The 21,207-nt window shown below is 40.5% G+C and overlaps 1 protein-coding gene across 1 annotated transcript in view; it reads left to right on the top strand.

Annotated features, from left to right (window-relative positions):
• Nucleotides 1–18,423, top strand: part of LOC121728523 (protein CBFA2T3) — a 58,592-nt gene extending 40,169 nt beyond the window's left edge. The window contains exons 3-12 of the mRNA XM_042116679.1: nt 6,460–6,552; nt 7,160–7,320; nt 8,215–8,361; nt 8,570–8,685; nt 14,562–14,731; nt 15,154–15,324; nt 15,955–16,079; nt 16,475–16,624; nt 16,954–17,061; nt 17,287–18,423. Of these exons, the coding sequence (XP_041972613.1) occupies nt 6,460–6,552; nt 7,160–7,320; nt 8,215–8,361; nt 8,570–8,685; nt 14,562–14,731; nt 15,154–15,324; nt 15,955–16,079; nt 16,475–16,624; nt 16,954–17,061; nt 17,287–17,604 (1,559 nt within the window). The 3' untranslated portion in view covers nt 17,605–18,423. The remainder of the gene's footprint in view (nt 1–6,459; nt 6,553–7,159; nt 7,321–8,214; nt 8,362–8,569; nt 8,686–14,561; nt 14,732–15,153; nt 15,325–15,954; nt 16,080–16,474; nt 16,625–16,953; nt 17,062–17,286) is intronic.
• Nucleotides 18,424–21,207: the final 2,784 nt, after the last annotated feature.

The following is a 21,207-nucleotide window of genomic DNA, read 5'->3' as shown; positions in this document are numbered from 1 at the left end:
AAGTATATATAATACATAAGTAGAGTTAAACTCACGTAAATCGTAACACAAGTAGCCTTACCACAGCCTCATCGTCAAAGGATAAGTTATAATTTTGGGAGCCTGTTTGTGTTTAATTCATCGGTATTTATAGAATTAAAAACTACTGATAGAATTTTTAACGAATGGTTTAAAACTTGGTTAGTGGTATTTATCAGTTACCGCATACCTAGATTGTATAGTAATTGTGTTTGATTATTATTGCTAAACTTTTCAAAATACGATAAGTAGACTCACAAAACACACTTCATATTCATTCCCCATACATGGTCCACCTCTATTCCCCTACCCTACTGTAGGACCAGTTGTCAAAACACGGCGCAAAAACGACCGTGTGAGGCGATTGTACCGAGGAGGCGCGGCGTGGTCGACGTGATAACACGGGGCCACGAAACGAGCGGTTTCGTTTTTAATAATATCCATACTAATATTATAAATGCGAAAGAATCTCTGTCTGTCTGTAACCTCTTTAAACCCAAACCGCTGAACCAATTTTGCTGAAATTTAGTACGAGATACTTTGATATCATGACGCAACTCCTTTGCGACATTATTTGTTTATCGCAAGGGGACCGTATATTTTTCCGTCAGCAAAATCAGTTCAGCGGTTTTTGCTTAAAGAGGTAACAGATACACAGACACACTTTGTATTTATAATAATACCTGTTAGTAAGGATATATTAATTAAAAATTCGTATCTAGAAAAAATTGCGTTAAGAATCGAAACTTATGAATAAGAAATAAGAATCCGATAATATGGAGGTTTGAAAAATAGTTATAATATACTTAGCTTTAATAAGAAGTGTCCGTTAGTTTTGCTTTGAATAAGTGCGGAAGCTGCGAAATTAACGTCATAATATTTTGATGAAATTTCGCACAAATATACAGTAGATCTCGAAAATGGATATAGTTTACTTCTAGTCTAGAAAATAATTATGTGCTTCCTTTGGGATTTCGTTTCGAAACATCCGATAAATAAAGTAGACTTAAGGCCTGTTTCACCACTTCCTGATAAGGCTATCCACCACTTAACTTGACAGATGAAGTATGAAGAATCTGTCAAAAAAGTTGTGAATAGCCTATTCGGCACTTTATCAGAAAGTGGTGAAACAGGCCCTTAGCAAATAAGAAATGTAATGCACACTTTTATGCTGCATCAGGTGTGAAAACTGCTAAAAGTTTAATAGGTCTCGGATGTTGTCGTGTCATAAAAGTATGTAAGAGGTATAGAGAACAGTATTAAATCGGTATTGAATACAATTATATTTTAGACATTAAAAGTGTGTAAAAAGTAAATACGTGTAATAGTTTTATACGTGGGAGAGCCATGCTGCGGCACGAACCGGAGAAACGGCTCGACCGGAGAAATACCACGTTCTCACAGAAAACCGACGTGAAACAGCGCTTGCGCTGTGTTTCGCCGAGTGAGTGAGTTTACCGGAGGCCCAATCCCCTACCCTTTCCTTCCCTACCCTCCCCTATTCCCTTCCCTTCCCATCCCTACCCACCCCTATTCCCTTCCCTTCCCATCCCTACCCTCCCCTATTACCCTATTCCCTCTTAAAAGGATGGCAACGCACCTGCAGCTCTTCTGATGCTGCGAGTGTCCATGGGCGACGGAAGTTGCTTTCCATCAGGTGACCCGTTTGTCCCCTTTCATAAAAAAATAAAAATAGGGCAAATATACTCTTTAACAAAAAATTAATAACTCCCATACCGGTTTCATGACGGTGACGGTGGCCGGTTTCATCGAAACCAGGCCGCAGGAGTAATTTTATAGATCCCACGCCCCACATACACAAGAGCACTCTCTATTTCTTTTACTCGCATAATTCATAACCCAGTGGGACGGAAGACCGACACGACTGGCGAGAGATCAGGCGTAGGACCGAATTTTTACATGCTCATCCGACGCATGGATCATTTTACTTGTCAGACAATCGGGTGATCAGCCTGCATTGTCCTAACCAAACTTGGAAATAACATGTTTCCAACTCGGGAATCGAACCCACGACCTCCGATTCAAGAGCCAAGCTCTCAACCACTAGACCACGGAGGCGTCATCGTCATAAAAAATGTTACATAGTCCATAGCCGAATATATAACCTCCTCGTTTTTGGAAGTCAGTTAAAAAGTTGTCTTAATTACTACACAAGGACAAAAAATGATATGGCGTAAGTATTAATTTTTACGACTTTTTGCAGTAAGAAAGGTAGTGTAAATACTAAATACTTTTGTTACTTTAAAAGAGAACGTCTTGGCTAAAGGGCATAATCTATTGAGCGTTGGGTGTAGGTTTACTCATTTACTAGCTCATTACTTGGTTTACTCGTTTGTTAATTACTATCACTTATTTCGTTGGCATAAAGGTTCTGAGAGAGGTGGAAAAACTCTGAATGTAGTCGTGACGACTACTAGGTACACGTCACAGTCATGATGACTGAGAGGATGTACTGTACAGCACTTACACGGGGTCTGTAATCGTAATGGAGTTGTATAAAACGTCCGTAATTGCTGCGGGCCCGAGGTGTCGCCGCCACACGCAGCACTCGATAACGACTAGGGACGGACCACCTGTTATCGATAGAAGATGAACAAATAGCTATCGACAACGATAAACTTGTGTAATGTTGTAATATACAGGATGTAACAAAAATAAGTGATAATACTTTAGGGTGTGTACGTGTTCCTTGTAGAGAGTTCACTGTGAAAGTAGCAGCGCTGAAAGACCAAAAAATTTTTTCACTTTTGTATGGGCAAGGGTCCGAGCGTCACGAGTTTCACCATACAAAAGTGAAAAAAATTTTTGGTCTTTCAGCGCTGCTACTTTCACAGTGAACTCTCTACAAGAAACACGTACACACCCTAAAGTATTATCACTTATTTTTGTTACACCCTGTATAGTGATTTATTTACAGATTAAATAGAAATTAGCCCTTTCGAAGTTATCTTGTATGAAGTCTGGTAATGTTGTCTGTGTTAAAAACTTTATTGATTAATTTTATGTTCCATCCTAATGAGTTGCAAATAACTAGCTAAAATCCGAGCTTTGTGAGGGCTCGCATCGTTTTTCGACGTGGTAATAATCTTTAAGGCAGTTTTTTTTATATTTTAATAGTAACCAAACCTTGACTGACTGATGATAACACATCTGCATAAATAAATAAAAAATAAAAATTATGTTAAAGCACAAAATATCAATAGGCGTGGTAGTTATTCCGTAAAGTGTACCACAAAAGTGCTCAGGTTGTGGAATGTGGAATATACTAGGGCTCGCTTCGCTCGCCCTGATAATCTTTTAAGGCTCAGACAGTCGGAATATTACGGTTTAAACAGCAGATTAAATATAACCTATATAACCAATATAAATTCAATATAACAAAATACTACGACTCACAAGCTGTTGGTAACATTCTACATACATATTTTATTTAATACAAAAATTAGAAATAGTCGTAGTAGTAAATCTGTATATATAAAACTTAAAGGTGACTGACTGATTGACATAGTGATCTATCAACGCACAGCTCAAACCACTGGACGGATCGGGCTGAAATTTGGCATGCAGGTAGATGTTATAACGTAGGCATCCGCTAAGAAAGGATTTTGATAAATTCCAACCCCAAGGGGTTCAAATAGGGGATGAAAGTTTGTATATAATAATATTTCTTAACGCGAGCGAAGCCGCGGGCAAAAGCTCGTAATTTCTAATCACTAGATTTATCGATATCGATGCCAGTCAGCCCATTCCTAGCGCAGGGCGCGTGTGGCTGGCACGCTGGCGCGGGGCGCACCACTAGTCACCGCTCGCCGACAACTTTTATTTATTCTGTCAGCCGCAGCCCTGACTTGAGCTTTTTCTATCACAACACTAAAAATTGCTTCGCCGATATGATAAACGTGGGTTTAGGTTTTGCTTTATTAAAAACTTGATAACGCCCGCCAATATGTTGCGTCATAATTCGCTTATCGCAAGGAACCGTACATTTTCTCGGGATTAAAAGTATGCTATGTCCTTTCTCGGGACTTAAAATCAGTTCAGCAGTTTGGGTGTGAAGAGGTAACAGAAAGACAGACAGATTAGTATGGATAGTAATTAGTAGGTTCAAAGTTAATTTTCGTTCTGTTACTTGAAGTAATAACGAGTTAGCTCTTCGCCTTTGGTGAAGTACCACTGCAGGGCTAGCATAACAACAGTAGACATGGGAAAGAATCGACATACTGACAAATTTTATCGACAAAATGGCGCATTTCCATTGTCTAACTGTCACTTTGTCTTGTCCAACTGTTACTTTGTCTATTCTTCCGTATAAAGAAACCGTTTCTATGGTGACCATGCTACGCCAGCTTTTGTAGGTAGTATGCAGGCTTTCTTTATGTTTTTTATTTAAAGTTTTATATTCTCGTATTTAAACGATGTTATTTCTGATCTATTTCATATAATGTATAGGCTCATATTTTTTGCTTACGTTTATATGGAGTGCTGAGAGAAACAATATTAAGCACCCTTTTCTTAGAAAAAACTACTTTAGGAAAAATTTAATTTTAAGTTTTATTTAACACCAATCTGTAGGCCATAGCTTATGTTATAAGCGGGGTCGGAAAGCGATCCGCGTTGTCCACGATATATGCGTACTCACGGAACCCATCACGCCTCGATAGCCGATACTATGTCGGGCCATAAAACGTGCGTGTTACATTATTTTAACAATATCAAAGTTGATTGGTGAAAACTAAAAATTGCGAATTCCTTCTGTAATTTTGTAAAATTTATAAAAAGAAATTTGAGTGCTGATTGTTATTATTAAATTTTTTAATTCTGAATTTAATGTGAATTTTGCAATTTAGTATTTAAAACTTTTATTTTTTTTTGTAAATTTAATTAATTATTAATTTTGATGTCTCTGTATTTCAGATCAGATAAAACAGTTTAAAGAAATGTAGAGACGTGTACGTGAGCGAGTTGTTAATATAAATGAGTTTTATGGCCTCAGAAATAACAAGCACGGGCTTTATTTTTTTTCCAATCTACATAATCGATTATAATTCCAGGAATAGCCATTAGGTATCCCAGATATAGCACTAATCGATAGTCTCAATCAGCAGGCTCAGGCTGGGCGGCTGTAGGGCGGGCGGCGATAATGTAGCATAAACAGCCGGGGGCGTGCGGCGGCACGGACGTTTACACAGCCGCGCCGAGACGTGCGGCCACGAGACACGCGATTGACGGATATGAGAACCCCTTTTTTCTTTTTTTTCCGTTAGCGAAATGCGTTACGCATTCTCCGTGGTCTGGGGAGGGCCACCGGAGTATGTGGGACTCCCTGGGGGCAGTAAGGGCTGCGCCCGGAAAGTCCCACAAAAACCCCAACGGTGTCCCTGCTCCTCCGCTTTAGGCAGAGCCACGGAATACGCGGAATACACAAGGCTAGGCTGCGTAGATATGAGAAACCCTGGATGCTTTTCGTCCAGGGTTTCTTGTTATGTGATGATGATAATATAAAACAGTTACTTATTTAAGTTTTTGTCAGACTATATTATGGTACTCGGTTTCTGAGGGGTCCGTTGAGTCACTATATGTGACTGCTCGGCACAACGATAAGAACACGATTTGAGTGATATACCGAGATGTTTATTTACCTTTTTATAAGTTGGGAACTCTGTTCACTACCGTAAGAATAAATCTTTTAAATGGCGACAATGCAGAACGTCCAATAAGTCCCTCAAAAATCTTCTCATGTAGCTACTTATACAAGCAATTAAAAAATCATAAGATATGTTGCCTTCGTGGCTCAACCATTAATATTAATAACCCACCAAATATTATGTTGACTATATTTTAGGGCTGGAGTTGGCAAGTAAAGGTTGGACACAACCCGACCTGTTCAACTACTTTACTAAAATGAACTGTTTGGTGCAGCCCTGGATTTATGGAAAGACAGTATAGGCCATGGCCAATGGGTGGCAGCGTCCTTTGGCGTCCTAGGGGAGCGGCAGCGTCCTAGGATGGCGGCTGATTATACATGAGGCGGCGAAATTAAAATGCCTATTCTCATATAATATACGAGCTTTTGCCCGCGGCTTCGCTCGCGTTAAGAAGGATTATTATATACAAACTTTCATCCCCCTATTTTAACCCCTTGGAGTTGGAATTGGTCAAAATCCTTAGGTGATGCCTACGTCATAAAATCTACCTGCATGCCAAATTTCAGCCCGATCCGTCCAGTGGTTTGGGCTGTGCGTTGATAGATCACTATGGCTATGTCAATCAGTCAGTCACCCTTGAGTTTTATATAATAAAGTATAGTTAAATCCGGCCCTGGTTTGGTGGCAAGAGTCTGGGTCTCTCAACTCCCAACAGATTAAAGAAGAGAGACCAAGACGCTTATAACAGTTTTTCTAATTTTCATGTTCGTTACAGCGAGCGGCAAGGAGCGGCGGTCGCCTGAGCAGGACGAGACTCGCGCGTCGCCCACACCTGGTCCGCCCAGCCCACAGAATAACGGCACTACAGGTGAGAAGCCCTGGCTTTGGAAGACTACCTCTTATAGCTCAATCGTCCGCATATCAATAAACTAACAAAACTCCTAGCAAGTATTTAGCTAAGGATTTATCAGTGTGTAGAATCACGTGGCCGTGTGGTCATTTTAAAATTATTGTTCTATTATTTTCCCAAGCGTCAATAAAAGGACCGGCTGCCCTGTACTGACAGCAGCAGTTTATAATAGATATCAGCAAGCAGCAAGCTCAGCTTTCTACTTGCTTTTTTGTACTATCAGAATTCAGAGAAGTCAGAATTATGTAAAAGAATATATTTTAATTAAGTTTCCTAAGTATTGTTGTATTATAAAACAACAGTACACTCCGGACAAACCTTAGTGGTTTATGGAAAGTAACTATAAACAATTATGTATTTTTTATGATAATAAATAAATAAAAATTGTATCTTGATTCCTATAAGTAATTTGGTTGCGTTTCGTCAAACACATCCGACCAATCACAGCTAACATTTAATTGATATAAGCCGACCAAATGACGTAGGTTCGTCAACTGCCTAGGTATCAACTTCTACTATGATCTACTATCAGTACAATATATTTGAACTAACTACGTACCCACAGCGACGCTGTCATCCACGGAGTCGCTGTCCCCACCGCCGGAGGGTCGGTCGGCGCCGGCGCTACAGCGGCTGCGGCGGTTCCTGTCCGCGCTGCTGGCCTTCGCCGCGGACGTCGGGCCCGACACCGGCGACCGCGTCAGACACCTCATACACAACCTTGTGGTAACTACACACAATCGTTTAGGCTGGTGACTTCCACCACAGGGTTTTGTTGGTCCCGACACCGGCGACCGTCAGACACCTCATACACAACCTTGTGATAACTACACAGTACACACAATGGTTTAGCCTGGTGACTACCACCGCAGGGTTTCCAAATCCCATAGATTTCTTGAATGTATTCATCGATTCCCTGTGACCGTTCTCACTAACAGTACACATCGGATATGCGATTATCCCCAATTAATTATTTTTTTAACTAGAAACTAGGTAGAGAAAATGACAATCGCTGAAAAATCTTGATATCGTGGCCGTTAAATGTCGATTTGGTGGACAGAAGTCTCGTTGATGCTTCAACAGCAAGCAAATGACAAAATGCCACAGTGTTTATTTAAATGGAGGCTCCATCATGGAGCAAGACCCACGGAAAATTAACAATATCGATTGAGACACTACAGAAATCCACGTGTACAGCTCAATTAAAGCCAGAAAAAATTATACCTACACTGTATATTATGGTTTGCCCTTTAAAATATTGTGCTTTCTAAGAAGTACTTTGCTGCAAAGGTCAAAAGCATTAACTACTAATTCTTTACCTTGAAAAGCATGGACGTGTTGCATATTTAAACCAGCACGGTATTGGTTATTTAGTATAAGTCGCTATCTGATACTCTACCAGAACCTTCCTTTTCCGTTTCTTCATAAGAATGAAGAAAGAAGTTAATTACTAAAATAAGTCAAATAGTCAAAATATCCCTATGAATTTTAAAGGCTACAGGTTTCCTCTAGGAAGGAGCGTTCGCCACTCTGATGCACATACGGTTTCCCTTTATGCTCTCCAATTAATCATGAGCAATGGACATACGTGACTCAACTAACTTCTGTTCTCACTCTCAGGCTGGCGGAGTGAACATCGAGGAGTTCCAGGCGGGCGTGCAGGAGTGCACCAACTATCCCCTGCGCGCCTCCGTGCCCGGCTTCCTGCGCGCGCTGCTGCCGCCCGTGCAGCGGGACCTACATGCCCGTGCACGACGCGCTAAGCAGGTGATGATTAGACATATTATAATACATTGTAGAATGACGGCTCTTTCACAACCTTATAAATGTTTTCAATAGCCAATTATGAAGATGCAAAACTTACCTTTGTATGGATTCTGATACCTATAAGAAGATACAGGCGCTGAGTAATGCTGCATCAAAAATCTCACCCTTTTTAACAAGCTAAACCATTGACGCCAAATGTATCCTTCAGACGCCGCTGCAGTACGTCCGCAGCCATGAGCACCTGGTGCTGGAGGCGGGCGGCGACGCGGCCGACATGTTCGCGCCGCACCACGACGCCGCCGGCAAGCGCCGCGCCAGCGACCCGTGAGTACCGCCACACCACAAGCCACACAGATGCCGCTGCAGCACGTCCGCATCCATGAGCACCTGGTGCTGGAGGCGGGCGGCGACGCTTCCTGAATTGATTGCCATTCATAAGGAAATGCTGCCTGCACTTCCAACTCCATAAGAACCATAACTTGCTGTATTTGCATCATGGACCGAGAATACTGTGAAGATCAAAGCTGATCCTATTGCAAAAAAAAAACTAAATATTCAAGATATTCCTGTAACTATTGAACTATTGAAACCATATGCGGTATATTGCGAATCAATCTGTGGCTAAGCCATTACAGTTAATACCTGTATTACCTGGAGCGGTTCACAATCAGGCGTCATCGTCAATGGTCGCGTGCGCCCGACAGGTTATTTGTACGGAGCCCGCCGCCCGCCGCACCGCGGCACTTCAAACTTGTACAGCGTCAGTCACAGTGGGAGCTATAATAGGGTCTGATAGCTTTAATGTAAGCTGTTATGAAGGAATTAATATAAAACTATATGACTAAACGTTATCAAAGCTATAGCTCAAACACTGCTTTTCAAAAGTTTGAAAACAATTTGGTTTAAACACTTTTGTTATGCTAGTTTTCTCTCAATTTGAACGTATATTAGTAGCCAATAGCAATGTTGTATTTATGTTAGGACCAGAAAACTATTAAATTAACAATCTGATTAACGAATCTAAAGAGCGCTATTACTATCGCTTGCATTACAAGTCTAAAACAGATTCCAGATATAACTTACGTATAGAAGTAAGAATTTGAAGCTGCAAAGGTTACGGTCGCGATAATATAATATCTATCGCCTGGCTGTGGTGTGCGGGCACGGCTGTCAGTCGCAGTGCGAGCGTGTGACGAAGTTTTTGCGGCACGATGCGCGCGTGCCCCGCACAGAAATGTTATTAGCGGCCATCAACATCAGCCTCAAATAGATTTTAGTTATGAAGTTATTAGAAATAGTATCTGCTGCGGCCTACGGATAAATAATTTTATATTATTATACTATCAAGACCATAACCGAAATGGGTCTTGTTTGCCTTCTGCCAAAATTAATGGTTTATGCTAAATGCCAAAATAAGGCATCTAAGCATAAATGCCTTATTTTGTTTCTCACATACGGGACAATAATTTTACCGATGGTGCTAGTCAGTATTTTACATTTTCATGTAAATAACTAAAGATGCATGAGCAACGACGAATGCTGAGAATAATTAATTAATAGCGTATTATGTAGTTGGGTCAATTCAGAGCACAACGCGACGCAGTAGTCCATTTAAATGTTATAATTTAAGGAAAGAATATTGCATTTATTAGAGGACGCATTGGGGCTGGAAAAAGCATTGGATGCCAATACAAACTTTGAAGCCTCCAGCACCTGATCTCATGAAATTAATTTTCCAGATGCAAAAGAAACTGTGGAAGCATATTATGTGGCTGCAGAACGTACAGTTTCCGAGATATCGCGAAAATAGTGTTGTCACCACTTTTTTAAGATGGCCCGGGGACAAGAGTGGTGACACCATATAAACTTGAGGTTAAGCTTCTATTGACTTCCTCCACATGTCCCAAAAATAAAATAGCGTCCTCTACAATATGCAAAGCTCATACGTAACATTTCAATGGACTTTAGGGTTGATGCAAATTTCTAAAATATGATTTGACAGATTCGCAAGACGTTTGACGCAATTGAAATCTGTCAAATCCATACAAAAATAGAAATGCATCTACGCGTCGCGTTGCGGTCTGAATCAACCCTTAGAGCGCTTACAGACGAACGGCACGTGTCGGCGGCAGTCGACGGCAGCCGTCAATTCAGACCGCAAGGTCTGAATTGACTTCAATATGTATTTGACAGATTCGCAAGACGTCTAACGCAATTGAATTCTGTCAAATCCATTCAAATTTATGCCGCGCCGCGCCTCGCCTTTCCTCGTCGCGTTGCGGTCTGAATTGACCCTAACCGTAGCTAGCTGGGTTGATATGTTGTGCTTATATATCTGCGTCGTTATCAACCTCCACTAATAACTATTCTAATCACGGATGTCCCCAGCAGCTAAAAACGCCGAAAAAGGCCCCATCTAATATTGAGTAACGGTTATGGGGCCATTTGGCAGCGGTTTAAATCCCGCCATTCGTCGGCATGTGCGTAAAATGCCGCCTTAAATTACACCGCGGTCACTTTGGCAGCGCCGCTGCGGCCCGTGTAGGGTTAAAACACGCATATGGGGTCTATATTTTGGGGCTGGAATGTGTTTTTATTTTTTTAATTACTTTTAGGTCTAGGCATTTTGTTCTAAAGAATAATCAGACAGACAGACAGAGGATGGTGGTTTTGGTTTCCGCGCTGGAAAAACAAAAGAAAATGTTCCATTCTTCCGATTGGCCGACAAGGAAGATGATCACCGCATCATCTTTCATGTATTTGATGTTTCTCCATGTAATCGACTATCTCACTAACATTACAATAGGAGAAAATAGTGCTGCTGCCTCTATACAACCGACCACTAACCAAAATCACCGTGAAAGGCATCATTACCTTTATAGATGCCAGAAAGTTTATCATGTTTTAAACTATTACACCTGTAAGTATCATGTAGCAACATGTCGCTATAACGACCACATTACCACGATCGCCGTCATCTCAAAAGTTTGGGGACACATCCCTGTGATAATCACTCTCACGAAACGTTACGTATCAATTAAAATTTAATTGTATATTTGTGTCCAATTTCCTCCAAATTAATGATTATTACAAAGTTATTCAAGGTTTAATCTATCATAATTCATACCCCAAGAGGCAGTCAGCCGGTTGCCTCTTGGGGTATGAATCTTCTTTCAATTATTATCATGGCAGGCAGCCGCCTGCCATGATAATAATTGAAAATCTATTGTGTCTGCGATACCCACGATGGAGGTGTTAATTTTTTATATTTTTCGACGCAGTTGCTACTCAACATGAGTAGCAAAAATCGCAGCTTTTTTTACAATAAAAAATAATTTCTTTGCAAGTAAGTATAAGATAATTTAAGTGAATCATTGAAACATAGTTTTGTTACACTATTGACTTTACTGTCATTATTATTACGAGTAGATAAGAACGTCGTGTATACTATGTAATGCCTGTCAGGAGCCACCCATACTTTGCTAAAAGGATATTATAACTATTCCTACATTACAAATTACAATTTTGGCACTAGTTATTAACTTATAATAATTCGTATATTATATTCCGGGTAAAATATGAACAAACAACTGAGCTAATTAATTGAACGGGGTCCAAAAACCGCATCTATAGATTACGATCTCTCAAACGCACCGCGCGCCGACTACAATGCGCCGCCCGCCCGCCCTAGGCCGCAGGGAATAGGCGGTAGCGAGTGAAGCTTTGTTAAGTAATCTATTAATTTTTTTTATCAAATAGTTTAACATAAGTTAGTAAGTATATTTATTATTTTCTAATTCAAATAAATTTAATTAAAACATACTAAATAATTGAGTTAGAATAAATAGAATGCTATAGCATTTTTGCCCACTTAATTACAGTCTGTCAAGAAAGTGAAGAAATTAAAAAGTGACAACATCGTCGTGTCATCCCTTTTTTCTTAGATTGATTTGAAAGGGATGACACTACAATGTTGCCACTTTTTAATTTCTTCACTTTCTTAACAGACTATAAATAGCTCGGATGTTTAATGTTGTGTGGCGGTACTAACAATTCGCCTAACAATCCTGCATCGTGCTATCGAAGTTTCGGAGAACGGCAAGAATATCTAAACAATGTCTGAAATGACATCAGTGGGCTTCGGCCTGACCGAGCATATTATAGCTATCTCGCTCGGTCGGTCGGTCGGTCGCCACTCACGTCGTTAAAGTTGTATATGATAGGTATGTAAATTCTTCCGAATGAAATTCATATAATAAAATTCATGGTAACTATTTATGTATTTTAAATCCAATCAAATATTATGTACGATAAAAATAATATTATAACTTTTTTAAATACAATTTGAGCCATGATTTTATTACTTTATAGTGACGCAATGGGTTGACCACAATTCTATTTTAGGGTGATATGATGTCTCCTTTCTTAGAGGCTCTGTGTCAGTGCGGTTAACAAAATAGTCCAGTGGAACCATACAGGGAAAATTAATTCGTCAAAATAATTTTAGTTGCGGGAAATAACGAAAGAAGTAATCGTAATGAGTTCGTTGAGCATAATAAGGCTTTATATCAACTTGCAGTAAAGTAAAATTTCGTACCTTAATCCAACGATATCAAAATACTTCTGGAGAGTACATTATCCATACTAATATTATAAATGTGAAAGTGTGTCTGTCTTTATGTTACCTCTTCACGCCGAAACCGCAAACCGATTTTGCTGAAATTTGGTATGGAGATACTTTGAGTCCCGTTAAAGGACATAGAATACTTTTTATCCCGAAAATATGTACGGTTCTCGCGCGATAAACAAATTTTGGGGCAACGGAGTTGCAAGCGTCATCTATTACCCTATATCTGCCATAGAAACACAATGCTAAATGCCATAAAGAATTACCCTTCTATGACTTGTACCACACGCCAACAGAGCGAACTAGTGCAGGAGTGCATCGGGCAATAAATAACATTCGGCATCGAGATACCACCGCCGCACACACCGCGCACCGCGCAACTAATGGCCGTACATCATGCCGATTACTAATATTCTAATAGGTTTTCGAGTTAGATTAAAAGTCAATTAGATTGTGGTTGTAAATCATACATTAATAGAATTACAGTTTTCATTAAAGGTCATGCTTTTCAGAGCACATGTCCAAGATTTCGAATACATGATAGTGTTATACAGACATTGTACCGTATTCATTTCAATTTTCATGTTAAAACCTGAACTAAGTCCTGAGTTTGAGTGCGATACTTATATCTTATATCTTTTAACGAGATATGAAATTTAGTACATAAGGGTTTGGGGGCGATAATTCGATCTAGCAAGGACTCATTTTTAGAAAATGTCATTTTATTCGTGTTTTATCGAATACCGAGCAAAGCTCAAATAACTAGTTAAATTTATAATGGCTAACTACTAATGTTGCAATTTTTCCTACAGATTAAGATGATTAAGAAACCTTATAAACTTTTATAGCCAAATGGCAAATACGAAACGCATGTAAACATAATATAGCGCTTAAATTTATAAAATGTTCAGTAAGGCACAATTTTCAAAGACCCTGGAATTCTCCTTTACCCTTTCAAAGTTTATCTATGGATTTCAATTGATCTAAGATAATAAAAGATAAATAATTCACGCATCGCTTGTCTATTGTCTGTTCAAGTTCGATCTTTCTGGATAAACTTCGCAGCTGTGGTGTTTGGCATACGCCCCCATTATCGCCCCCATTATACCAACTATTGATTCACATTAATTTAGAAGTTGTTTCGTAAACAAGTGAGGTTTTGTTTAAAACTTTCTAAACCCTTTTGTACGATTGAAATATGATCTATTGTGGAATTAAACCAGTAATAATTAATTATTTTTATAGTTCTGAACTACGAGTTTACTTATTCATTTATGAAAATTCACATTTAAGTTGATGGCACGATTTAGCGTATGTCCCGGAGTGTACTGCATTATTAGGGGCCTTTGGTATCTTGTTAAGGGAAATGATTTTAGCCTTTCTTTACTCACTTCTATGTGATTTATGAATAAAGTCTATAATAATAAGAATAAAGTCGTAACTTTCAAAGTCTAAAAAGGACGCTTGTGCTACGAAAATACACATTTCACTTAAAAATTAGTCAAAAAACTATATTATAAAGAAACTATTTGATTAGCTTTCCCGAGTCATATCTAAGCTACCCCTATTCCAGGTTCTACGAGCCCCAAACGAACGGGTCGCACGAGGAGTTCCCGCCGCACGCCAAGCGGCCGAGCCTGTTCCACCCCTCGCCCTTCTACCCGCTGCCCAGTAACGCCAGCCTCTTCGACTACCACTACCACGGCTACCAGCCCCAGGAGCCCGCCTTCGAGAGGAGAGACGGTAAGTCCGGATGGTAAAGTCATAAGTAAAGTCCGTGCGAGTCTTCCGTTTTGGAATATTTGGGCCGTTTGATAACATTTTGTTACCAACGAAAGTCAATAGCCTAAAATTAAGGCTTTGTTTAAAAATCTAACCTCTACCGACAACTACGCTTTAAACCTATTCATCAAGAGAATCACTTGGGTCAACACTCAGCTTACGTTGCAATATGACGAGGCGATGCGATGCATTTTTATTTTTTAAATAAGCCATTTAAACCAGTGAATTGACAGACGCCAGCGTGGCGGTGTTGGGCTGCCTGTTCCATTCATCGCAACATCGCGTAGCTATAAACTGTATTCACATAGTATGATAGTACCTACTTAATTAAGTATATTTTTTGGAGTATTATAAGTTAGCTGATCAATCTATTTCAAATGCAGGAGGCATCACAGTCCGCGACGTGTCATCAATGAACGCGCCGTTCTCGGAGCCGCGGCCGCTGGGGCTGCTAAAGACGGATGACGAGTGGAAGAACATCAACACCATGCTCAACTGCATCCTCAGCATGGTCGAGAAGACCAAGCGGGCGCTCGCCATACTGCAGCAGAGAGGTCAGTCATGATGCAACCCGAAGGAATCTACTAAATTGAAAGCAGGCTTGGCATGGCCACTACTTACTTCTAAAATCTATGGCCACCACAGAACGTTTTCTTTCTACGGAAGAATAGACAAAGTGACAGATTAACGAAGGAAATCCGCCATTTCGTCACTAAAATCTATCATTATGTTCATTCTTTCCCGTTTCTGACGTTGTTATGCTAAGCGGTAAGCCTACTGAAGGGTTTCTCACAATTCACATTCGATTTATGTTCGAAAACCTACTGCGCAACTGTAGCTTCTAAGTTTGTCCAATGTCTGCCGTGCGAGGAAGTCAAATTATGCATTGTGTCAGATTCCAGATCAGTCCTACACAACTGTTATTTGACTGATGCTGGTGTTGGACTGAAGATTTTGTTCTAAAGACGTAGGTTACACGTTAAGTTTCTTATCAGTGCAGTCCATCAATCTGGTTAAGATTGACGCGAAACTGAACATCTAACCCACGGTTTGATGGACTGATAATTTTTTTATTATGAACTTTTTGGTCATCATTCTGGCGTCATTCTCAGACTGATGGACTGAGTTGATGCCAGACTGACCCCGTAACCTTACCCTTAGATTGAAGTTTCTGTTCTAACCAGGTGTGGAGCCGACCGAGAGCACGGACATCAAGCGGACGGCGAGCGAGATCATGGCGGCCGCGGTGCGACAGACCGAGGAGCGCGTCGCTGAGGTGCGGAGACGAGCCGAGGACGCCGTCAACCAGGTGCTTATAGTGCTCTTGTGGCGGTACCTACAATTAGTGCCACATTCCTGCATCGCGCTATCGAAGTTTCCTAAGTGCGTTGGTACATATACGACAGCTGAAATCAATCACGGGGCTTCGGCTTAGTCAGAAGATCTAATTCCTTTGCGACCCCTAAGCATTATCCTAAACTCTATAAACTTTGATTTACTAAGACAATGAGCATTGAGCATCACTTCCACCGTTGGCGCCATAGTAGACTAAACAACTAACCACGTTTTATCATTGATCGATCAAATTCCAAAAGATATACTGGCTCTGCCAGCATCAGAACTTTTCTATCAATCTACCAAGACGTTTTAAAGACTTTACGATGCTCATTATGCTTTCTGTTCATATAATGATTCCTCTTTTAGGTGAAACGCCAAGCCCTGCTAGAGTTGCAGCGGGCAGTGGGGGCCGCGGAGTCCAAAGCACTTGAGCTGGTGGCGGAGCAGCGCGGGAAGGAGAGACGCTCTCCTCCGCCAGGCAGAGAGCTGAGCCCCAACTCCGCGGGACAGCAGAATGTAAGTACGATGATAAAGAAGATGAAATAAGTAAGAAGACAGAAAGAGTAATAATAGGATTAGAAACATTTAGTTAACTCATACTAAGTTAACTGCATATAGTGTAATGGAAGTAAAAGTGACTTTCCGATCTATGATTTTCTACTGCCATTTATGTAGCGACCCATGCTGCCACCGCGTGTGGCGTAAAAGCTGGTGGCGTAAAATGAAACCAATAGCCTATGTCATAAAGTGGCATTTTATTTGATTTTTTTTCGGTCGCAGTTAGCTACGTCAAAGATCGGAAAAATACCTTTATGTGCCTAAATTATGATCTGTTTTGCTGGCAGTGCTGCTGGAACTGCGGGCGCAAGGCGCAGGAGACGTGTTCGGGCTGCGGCGCCGCGCGCTACTGCAGCGCCTTCTGCCAGCACAAGGACTGGGAGAACCACCACCAGGTACACCATCCACATTACCATCATCAGGAGGGCGATTCACGAATCACGATTCCCGTTCGACACGGATTTGGAAACTTTACCGTGCGGTCATTGGTCAATGCCTAGCGCGGCGTTTATTGGATGTCGCGCGATTAAGTTTTCGAATCCGAAATCCGAATATCTTTCCAAAGTTAGCCAATTAATAGACTAAATAGCTTGTAAACATGAGGAAATTCATTTTTCCAGGTGTGCAGCGGCCGCGATCAGAAGCCTTCCTCCCTCCTCCGCACCTCCCCACCGGCGCCCACCAAGACTCTTCATCCACCGGAGAGGCGAGCCACGACGCCCATCAACCAGGCCGCGCCCAGCCTGACCCTGACCTCCGGTGCGGACCGGATGACCTTGACCTCTGGCGCAGACCGGATGACCTTGACTTCCGGCAGCCTGACGACCACGGAGCGGATGGCCGGGCCGGACCGGATGACCACCGGCTCCGACCGGATAGCGCTCGCCACGCTCACCACGGCGCAGGGTCTACTCTCAGGGATCGCCGGGAAGAAATGACGCAGCAGCCGGGGACTCCTGGACAACATCAAGACGCCCAGGAAGGTGCGAAGATAGAGTACTCCAAGCGCCGTATAACGTATTACATGTAGATTCGATTAATTTATTCAGATCAGAGAAATTACTAAGGTCTGCCATCTGCCTACTTATCAATTTCTCTGATAGTATAATTAAAAATTTACCCCACGTGGCCCACTGCAGGCCACACCATTGCGCGCCACGCCTACATATCATCCGCCATCATGCACCATTCTACGTCTACACAATGGTGATGGCTTGTAGTGGGCCAGCATGGACCATTGTGAAGAAGCACCTTAAAGTTTTAATGAAAAGATTCTGAGTTACCACCCACTACATAAAATATTGAATGTCTTGTAGCTTGTAAATATTTGATTTGTTGTACTGCAGCGTTTTGTAAGTTATAGAGAACGCACCAGAACGGACAAAAGCACCTCAAAAAGCCACCTCTAAACCTAAAGTATTATGGCAATTATGATGGAATAGGTATCAGTTACCAACTAAGATCTTCCTAATTTTTTATAAAGTAAAAAATAATATGTGTGCGTTTTCGTGCGTTTATCTTTATCGCCGTGCGCTGTGACTCTTCCCTGCACCTCGATGCGTGATTTTGCATCTGTTTTGTAAAGCACACGTAGTTAATTTCTACTGTATAATATTATTTATACTTAATGTAAATACTTGTCACACATAAGATACTATGTTTACCTATCGTGCAATATTACTATTAATTGATGTATACATTTTCGAATTTAATAATTATTAAATTATGTAAATATTTAGATATTAACAACTGTTCATTCCGTGATAATTTTGCGTCAAAATAAATAAATAAAATAAATTATGCTCGTTTTATTTCCTTATTCTAAGAGGTAATGTAATTAAAAATTTAAATGCTTACCAAGAAAAGCTGAAGAAAAAACTTTATTACCTACTGAATTCTTAGAAGTTTTTTAAATCTCTACATCTCTTGGTTTTAAGTAAAGATCTTATCAATTATAATAAATTAATAAACCTTATAATTTATTTAACATCAGCCTTACTTCCTCCGTGTTCATTTTTTATTAATTGTGAAAGTACGAAAGTATACAGGTAAAAATACAAATTATTGATGAATTGCTGGACATACCTACTGCCTGAAAGCGGGACGTATGGTCACGTTCGGCATGCCTCAAAAGCCTTTTACTATTTTTAAAATAAATAAATAAAATATATATTTATTCAAAATGGGTATTATGATACACTTTTTGAAAGTCGAACGAAGAAACTACGTTGCCTACCACCGGTTCGGGAACTACCCCGCCGAGAAGAACCGGCGTAAGAAACTCACACGGGGCCAAAACAAATGGAAAATTACAATTTTAAAATAAAATAATATACAACACGATGTTATGGCTTACAGCTATGTAGGTAACAAAAATAAAAGTAAAGTAACCCGCAAGGAGCCACCCTATTCCCAAGGTGTGCTGTCCTCGATGAAATCATTGACTTTATTATAATACGCTTTAGCACACAAACGTTCTTTAACTGCTTTTTTATTGTTTAAATGTAGATTTTGAACATTTTCTGGGATTTTATTGTATAGGCGTATACATTGGCCTTTAAAGGATTTGCTTACTTTGGCTAGTCTGAACATTGTATTGCTATTTATTCAACACATGCACTTATCAATATAAAAAGTAGATGTTGTCCGATACTCAACCCTTGCCGATATGCTTGCTAAGATTCACGAAAATCGGTCGAGCCGTTTCCGAGGAGTTCAATTACGCACACCGTGACACGAGAATTTTATATAATAGACTAGCTGTCCCGGCAAAGGTTGTTTTGCCATAAAATGATTTTCCCTGTTTTCCTGCTTTTCTCTTAAAGTTTTTTCTGTTTTTTTTCTATAGACCTCATGGAGCCCGAGACCTTTCCAACGAATGCAAAACCGTGGAAATCGGTTCGTGCGTTCTGAAGTTATAGCCAGGAATTATAGTCAGGAAGGAAATCCCGACTTATTTTTATATATTTAGATTATTATATTATACCGTACGTCTTTCCCGGGACTCTCATATAACTTATAAGTAATCTATAATTAATCTATATCAATGTTTATAAAAATCAGTTCAGGCATAACCTTGAAGATGTAACAGTAATTCAGATTATTCAGACACACAGATACACTACCGCAAATATAACATGTGGATGAAAAAGTTTACCAGTCTGTCTGTTACCTCTTCCTACTACTGAACAGATTTTTACGAAATCTAGTATTGAGTTATTGAGCCACCGTCCCAGGAAAGGCATTATACAAAGCTTTTATTACGGAAAAACGGTTCCCGCGCGATAATGGAACTGCCGCGCAGCAAAATAGCTGGCAACATCTAGTAAGAAATAAAAAACTCAACAGTCATGCAAGTGTACGTATATTCTGTCGGCTACAATAAATATCGCACCTGTCTGCGTGCCGTCTGCGCTTGGCCAGGCTCTCGAACTGACTTCTACAATTCTTACAAAAGAGTTAGAAATATACTGTATACAAATAGCAAAGTTTAACGTCTTTCCTGTTTGTATATTTTTGATGCCATTTCGTCACGTATCTGCGTTATTTTAGAGGTTATACTATGGTTATACTGTATACGTATACACTATATCATGACGATACTCTATGATCTATGTCTGTGAAAAAAGAAAAATTATTTGACGTAACCGACCAAAATTAAAAATATTATATAGGTCCGCCATCTGCCTACGAATCAACCTGAATGTACCACCATCTGTATTCGCTTATTATGTAAATACTTGCCTATAATATTCTGAGACATTTTGGCATCAAAGCCCTGTCAGAAAACATGGCTGCATGTTGTTCAGGGCGACGTGAAAGCGGGGCCGGCGGGCACACGGACCTTTATATTTCGTGTTCTTTGTCTTTGTTGCTGATCGGCCTCGGGCAAGTCTGTGGACGTCACTGAGCATAAAACGATACTAGATTATATTAAAATTCGTGACTGACTTGAAATGCTTTGAGTTGATCTCAGTAACATCCTTGATAGTAGCGCAAAATTAAATAATTATCTTTGCAGATTAAATTTTTTCAAAAAGAGATTTTTACTAGTCTTTGGTAGTGTGGCAAACATTTAGGCCTTGGTTTGTAGGATCGTTATTTTTGGGCAGCGGTCTAGCATACATCAAGGGAATATTACTTGTATTTATTGCCGATGTTATGTACCCTGTCTAGACATTTTTTCCCAAAATGTCAAAATACAATCCATCCTAGCAAGTACTGTGAAATTTCTGCCATACCGTTGAGTGTCGCTCCAGCTCTGAAGCACCTCTCCCGGAGAGAGGGCCTGAGGGCGGGCGGGGGCGGAAAGGGGCGGAGGGGGTATTGACGCGATGATTAAAGCGGTCGGCGAGTGGGACTCACTTGAAGCACTTTTGTGCGCGACTGCACGCGACGGCTGCGTAGCGTGACCATGATAAAGGAGAAAATGGGACAAGGTGTAAAGTTCGCCTCTGATGGATGGATACTGGATATTAAGATGTCTCTGTCTGTGCCTCTGAATATGCCATTGTAGACCTCCCAAAGTCATCATTCGTCAA

Source organism: Aricia agestis, chromosome 1, assembly GCF_905147365.1.
Source record: "Aricia agestis chromosome 1, ilAriAges1.1, whole genome shotgun sequence".
In the NCBI taxonomy this organism is placed as follows: Eukaryota; Metazoa; Arthropoda; class Insecta; order Lepidoptera; family Lycaenidae; genus Aricia; species Aricia agestis.
This window is presented reverse-complemented; position numbering and strand designations above follow the sequence as displayed.